Source organism: Nanorana parkeri, unplaced genomic scaffold (assembly GCF_000935625.1).
Source record: "Nanorana parkeri isolate BGI_ZX_2015 unplaced genomic scaffold, ASM93562v1 scaffold17, whole genome shotgun sequence".
Classification (NCBI taxonomy): Eukaryota; Metazoa; Chordata; class Amphibia; order Anura; family Dicroglossidae; genus Nanorana; species Nanorana parkeri.
This window is the reverse complement of record NW_017306285.1, coordinates 2,580,396-2,587,369: the sequence shown is the minus strand read 5'-3', so window position 1 is coordinate 2,587,369 and position 6,974 is coordinate 2,580,396. Positions and strand designations below refer to the sequence as shown.

The 6,974-nt window shown below is 49.8% G+C and overlaps 1 protein-coding gene across 1 annotated transcript in view; it reads left to right on the top strand.

Annotated features, from left to right (window-relative positions):
* The window catches only part of NKAIN4 (Na+/K+ transporting ATPase interacting 4), a 31,744-nt gene that overhangs the window by 9,665 nt on the left and 15,105 nt on the right, over window positions 1-6,974 (top strand). Inside the window, exon 2 of the mRNA XM_018559987.1 lies at window positions 5,951-6,088. Within this exon, the coding sequence (XP_018415489.1) occupies window positions 5,951-6,088 (138 nt within the window). The remainder of the gene's footprint in view (window positions 1-5,950; window positions 6,089-6,974) is intronic.

Here is a 6,974-nt window from a genome sequence, read left to right as displayed (position 1 = left end):
ATCATGGATCAACCTCCTGCTTTTACCGCCCCTTTGCTACCCATGTGAACAAGCCATAGGGAGCTATAAGGAACCATTGGTGTGGTCTACCTCTCCAGCATGGCGGACCATGCCATGACACAACGCGATTAATCCAATTATAAGCAGAATGTGTGGGAATGGTTTCTCTTCTCCGCCGGGCTCGCTAAGCGTATGGCGCCCTTTAATCTGACACCCAATTGTTTAACTGTTTGTGTTCCAGCGGGGGGTCCTGCGGGATGCGGCAGTAATCACACTTTCCACAATATCCCGGCCTCCCCCCCTTCAATGGCTGCCCCGACAGATGGTCCTATTACACGGACAGACACTCTTCTGCTCCCACTCCTGGCTTTCTGGGACCGTTTCCAGATGCCGCCAGAAAAAAAAAAGGCTCGGCGTGTTCGCACTGAACTGGGGCTCTCCGCCGCTCTGGCAAAGGATTATGGGAGTCTGTGCGGCCAATTGTCTGCCAGCTGATTATTATCAGCGGGGTCACTGGGGAAAGCCATGTCTGTTCTCGGTCCGTCCTCTCTCTGGCACACAATAGAGCCCAGTCCCTTTCCTTAATGAAATTGGGGAATTGACTCCATCACATCCGCACGTCTGGCCTCTGGCCCCTTTTTGTATTAGCACTTGGTCACCTGGACCCATTCATAAGGGGTCAAAATGGCAACCTCCTCCTTTTCTGGTCCAAGGAGTTTACAATCTACTATCCCTATCTCACCTACATGGGCCATTAAACTTACCAGCATGCCTTTGGGGTGTGGGAGGAACATATGTATGTTTTCCAGCTCCAAGCGACCCAATGCTTAGGTGTCTGTGTGCAGTAGATCACCATAGATTCGGATGCCAGAGGACATTCAGCATCATGTAGCCCTCTCCTCCCTTCCTGACTGGTCCGCCCCTTTCATGCATTGGATTCTAGTTCTTCCAATCAAGGCGGCTTAGCATCACATGGGGGCATAACCTAGGGCGGTCTGCATGCAAATACAGCCTGCCTAGGGACGCCCACTCCTCCAGACTGACATCCACCCATCTAGGCATTTTGATATTTGCATAACTCCTCCTACAATCCAGCCCACTGCTTGCATCAGGAGTACTGAGGCAGGGTGCTGTGATGTTTTCAGGAAGCTATGCACAGCACCCTGCATTGCATGTGATGACATCATCGGGTATAAAATGGCACGTGCAATCAAAATAGAAAGGTTTTTATTTGAATAATATAATTGGCATGTTGATGAGAGGGGAGGAACCAGGTAAGGCAAAATAAAAGCAGATTGCCTTGTCTGGGTGCCACTGAACACTTACAAGTAAATCCAGCAGGAGAGCCCAGAGTGAATGCTGCTGTGGGGACAGCAGAGGGGAGTCTCGAGACTCTCGGCAGTTCGAAGACATACAACCATCCCTTCTTTTGAGTTGTGCTGCAGACTGGAGCCCTCCATATACAGGAATATATCTGTTATGAGTTGATAGAATGACCTAGTGGGCCAGTTTTGAGGCCTAGAGCTGCCATTGCCATGTCTGCCTTGTACATCGATATGGGCCTTCTCAGTACTGACAGAAAGTCTTTGTGCACATTGGAATGCGGGGCATGGAAGGTCAAGGAACATGAAGGCCGATACATCTGTAATGAGCTCTCATTTTCCATCGGAACACGGCCGTTCCCAGTTTGCTGGCGCTATTGGAAAATGATCGTTCCGGGATACTGAAGATCTATGGCGTTGGGTTAAAAGCCTCTCTGGAGCACTGGAGGGGGTTGGTGGTTCACTTTTGGGAGTTGAAGGTAGCCCTGGGCAGGCGTGTCACTGATGCCTCAGACACGGGCTATGCCTGGGAAGTAGGGTTGCCACCTTTTCTTCAAGTGAAACCCGAACACTAGCGCCGTGCGCGGCAATTCTTTTTTTTCTTTGAGAGAGAGCAGCCAGGGGAGGGAGTAACGAGACCGGCTATAGAGGACTACAAATCCCAGCAATACATTATAAAGCAATACAAAACATAGGAAGCTACATACTCGATGTTGTACTGGGTTGGCGCCCTAATGTCTCTAGGTAGCCTAGTGGCCTGTGCGGGTTCTCAGGTGGGCTGTGCGCGCTCTCAGATGGGCCGTGCAGGCTCTCAGATGGGCCGTGCTACTCTCAGGTGATCCATGCGGACTCTCAGGTGGGCCGTGCGACTCTCAAGGCTGTCTGGGCTATGGTATCTTACCAGGGGTCCGCAGGCGAGCAGCACGGTGTCAGGAGGAGGAGGAGCAATCACAGATGATGCTGCCGAGAACCCCGGCAAGCACGATCTCGGGCGGCCGCATCTGTTTGAAACCCGGATCTTCTTACAGGCGCCCGCAGCTCAGAGGAAGATCCGGTTTCAGACTGATGCGGCTGCCCGAGATTGTGCTTGCTGAGGACCAAAGCAGCCTCATCTGTCAGAAAATTTAAAGTGCCGGTGTCGGCACTGAGTGTCTTGTGTTCGGGTGCCCACTGGCTGGACACCCGGACACAAGACTCCAAAACTGGACTGTCTGGCAGCCACCTCTGGGTAGGAAACCTGGCTGGAGTTGGACAACATCAATGCAAAATGCCATTGATCGCATCACATGTGGCAAAGTCATCTCGCTTGGTGAAGGCCTGAATGACCCTGGAGGCCCTCCATGCAGTGAAATACCTGTATTCTACTGTACTTCCAGATAGGGTTATTTGGGGCCTGGTTGTTGATGCTCTCTAATTACCCGGCTCAGTCTGGCGCTCAGCACGTGCCGCGGCTTTGTCTAACGGTCTCGCATGACAGAGGATTTCCCCCGGGCTTTTACAGCTCCAGGATGGAATTGTGTGCAGACAATGAGCTGGTTTGTTTTACCGCAGGGAATTGTTGTGTGTGTGTGTGTCTCATAATACACACCACCTCCCGGTGTCTGCCGTGACATCTGTCTGCTGCGATAAAACCACACAGGTTGTAAGGCCCTTCGAGTCATTGTAAGGCCTGTCGAGTCACTCGGGCTCAGATGAACCTGGTGGAAAATTCCAATTTCGAGCAAAAATATTTTGTCAAATTGTTGGCCGTTTTCCCCCTTCACAATTGACGGGTGCGTAGTAGGGTTGTCCTCTGGGTCATAATGGAAGATATATGTCTTGGTAGCCCCCCTCCTCCGGGCTGTGAGTTATTACTGCACTCAGACTATATTATTTTCCCCTCTACCTCTCACTACATTTACTGCCGGGCAATGACCATCCATGAAAAGGTGCCCCGTGCTGCTTCCTTGGATAATTTTTTTTTTACACCTTCTCTCACCGTCTCGGAAAGGTGACCTTACTTATGGGAGGATAAACACGAGCTTTGTATGCCTGAGACATTTTACTATGGCTATCTTTTATTTATATAGCGTCATATATTTTGCAGGTCTTTAGAGGAGACATCGAGCAATGCAAAAACAGCCCCTGCCAAGTAAAGGCAGCAATTCAATATCCCTAATGGACAAACACAAGCTGGGGTCAATTATAAAGGTCAGAGCTTACAAAACATAGGCGTCATCTAGTAGGCTCCCGGGTCTGTAAACCTTCCGAGAGGTTCACACTTCCCTTGTTGGATTTTTAGTTCATTGTATAGGTTAGGGAAGAGTGGGAAGGCCCAATGACGGGTGAAAACACCCAGAGCCAAGAGCTACGGGGATATGAAGGTCTCACTACCAGAGTCCCCAAGACATAGAAGAGGCCAATGAGTGACTTAGCACACCAGACTTATTCTATAACTAGGATATCACTTTTACATGGACTGGGCCATTGGGAGAGCCGAGGCTCCCATCTTGTACTGTGTGTCGGCATTGCCTGACTCCTGAAAGCAGTGGTAGTTGGCCAGTTCATGGGTGATGCCATTGCAAAGGGCTCCTATTCTCCTACCTGGACCGTTACTTCATTATATAGCATAGGAAATACAGAAGGAGGATTGGGAAAACCATAATCTCTGGAGCCAGGACATACATGGATACAAAGGTATCCCTGTCAGAGTTCCCAAGACGGATAAGAAGCCAATGAGCCACTTGGGCATTTCCGTATTCCTAAAAACAGGGTTAAACAGCATTGGCCAATGAGGCAAATGAGACAGAACCCAACCGGCACTCTGCTAATTTCAATGAAAACAGGTTTAGAAAATATTAATGTGTCGCAGAGCAATTTAATTGCCTTGCTGGAGCTTGCCGGAAACGGGGACCCCCTACTCGGGCGCTCGAAATTCTCGCAGAGCCGCAGCTGCGCTATTGCTTGGCAAGGGGTTAAATGCAAAATTGACTTTAGGCATCCTCCACTGGTGACCTTTGCTTGCATGCAAGGGGATGCTGGGAAACGAATCGCAAATTGCAGGACCCCAAGGAAGGTTGTCATGGCAACTCCGGCGGGGGGTAAAGCAATTAAAACAAACACAGCGAAGAGTCAGACCTCGAACAAAATTAAGAAAGCTTGCAGGTAGGCGCCTCTTCTCGCTACCCCACCCCCCCCCTCCAGGATCATTTGCATGCAAATCAGATCTGTTGCAAGTGTTGCTGGCAGTGCCAAGCCCGTCTCGTCTTCACCGGGGTGACCCTGGAGGGATGTCGCGGTGAATGCACGTTGAAAGGACGGCATGATGAATCCGCTCGGTATCAGCGGCCACGGAGACAGGATGATGGATTCATCACAAGGAAAGTGGACAGGGGTATCCATCATGCCGGAGGAGAGGCCTGGATAGCAAGCCAACTCCCGGGAGCCTCGCCGCGCTGACCGTAATTGCTGCACAGCGGCCAAAGGCCCCGTCGGTGCTGAGCAAGGGTAAACTCGATAATGAGGACGGCCTATGCGTCCCCAGGCGCCTCCGTCACGCAGACAATTTCACACCTATATGGGTCTCACAACACATTACCCAATGACATTTCATAATGGCTCCCAACGGTCCCTTTTACCGCCCAACCCCCCTCTGTCCCATTTCCTTCTGAGCTCTAAAGAACAGATCTGTAGAAGAACGATTTGTCCACCAATGCCAACCAACGGCATGTAATATGAGGACCTACCTAACCCATCCAATCCTTTTATATCCAATCAGACAGACCCCCATACTACATAGTGGTTGGTACAACAGAAGGACATTGTACAATCAGATTGTAACGTGTGTGCTGAGCTTTACTCAATGGATATGAATGTCTGGTCTCCAGGGCAGAGAGGAAAGCCTTAAAGTGCATGTAAACTCCAACAATGATCTTCTTTTATTTGTTCCCTTTTGGTGTGTTATATATCCCATTGAAAGCATTTCCTTATAGCTGTGCCAAAAGATACCTGTCCATCCTGCCAGAAATCTAGTGAGCCGATCACTTCCTGATCTGTCTCTGATTGTGCTGATTCTTATTCGCTATATTCTTTCCATTTATCTTTGTGGAGTACAGAATACCCCTCTCCTGTTTTATGGAGAAGAGAAGGGGAGGTGCCGGTGAGGGGTAGGTGGCAGAGTCTCTCTAAAGTTGATGACAGGGTCTCCTTAAAGATAGTGACAGGGTCTCCTTAAAGATAGTGACAGGGTCTCTTTAACGATAGTGACAGGGTCTCTTTAAAGATGGTGACAGGGTCTCTTTTAGGATGGTGACAGGGTCTCTTTTAGGATGGTGACAGGGTCTCTTTAAAGATTGTGACAGGGTCTCTTTAAAGATGGTGACAGGGTCTCTTTAAAGATGGTGACAGGGTCTCTTTAATATTGGTGATAGGGTCTCCTTAAAGTTGGTGACAGGTCTCTTTAAAGTTAATGACAGGGTCCCTTTAAACTTGGTGACAGGGTCTCTTTAAATGGCCGCACAGTGATGTCATAGCCGCAAACCATGTGACCTAGAGCTGCGTAAAAGCGGCGCCACATAGTACAAATAAAAAATGTTAATTTACTGAATTCTCGTTCCTCTCTCTCCCCCTCCCCCCTTCTCTCTGTACAGATCGCGGCGCTGGAGCGTCAAGTCTTCGACTTTTTGGGCTATCAATGGGCGCCCATCTTGGCCAACTTTCTACACATCATAGCCATCATATTGGGTCTGTTCGGCACCTTGCAGTACAGGCCGCGCTATGTCATCGCGGTAAGTGTGATGGAGAAGCGGGCACGGCGTCAGCGGGTCCATGTCTGCGCTACCAGAGGATTCTGGGAATTAAAGCAGTCACAGTTGGTTCATTAGTCTTAGCAGAATATACAAGGTGGTGTTCCTTTAAGAAAAAACCTGCGGTTAAAGTGCGTTTTCGAAGGGTGGACACCGCAAGATGGCGTCTGTTGCCCAGAGAGTGCTCCTCTCTGATTCGGTTCCACTGTATTACTGGGACCTGGCACAGCTCTATCGACCGCCATCAGTAAAGAACTCTCGCCGGACATGGGGGATGGCCGTTGATGGAGCTTTGCCATGAATGAAAGTGAATCAGAGACGGGCGCTGAAAAGGCTTCCCCGGCAATAAGGAGCACCCTGCGGTGTCCGCTCACAGGCAGGACTTTTCCTTTCAAAGTTTTAAACCCGGGTAAGGTTCACTTTAAATCTTAAAGCCACCAGCCTTCGTCTAGAAATGAAATAGCAGTATTTAGGTGAGAGAGCCCTTAAAGGAGCAATCCACCCCAGTCAGGGATCGTATATCCCTCTGGCCCCACATAGGAGTTGTAGTGCCGATTCACGTTGGGTGGTGCCAGCCTTTAATCCAATTGAATTATGTACGAGTCTGCTACTGCAATCCCCATTCCTCGAATTATTTGCATGAAGGCTGGGCACCGAAATCGAGTCAAATCTCCTCGGAGCGCCTAAAGCAGCTTTTCTCGGGAACAATTCTGGATTCTTCCACGCTGCAGCTAATACAAGAGGATTAAAATGAGTCAGCGTGACGCGTTGGTTTTTATTTTTAGAATCGGGATCGGGGAAGAGGCACTCGGCTCCTCTGCAGTCCCTTTAAATGAAGCGGTGCTCCCATTATTTGGGGGGGGGGGGG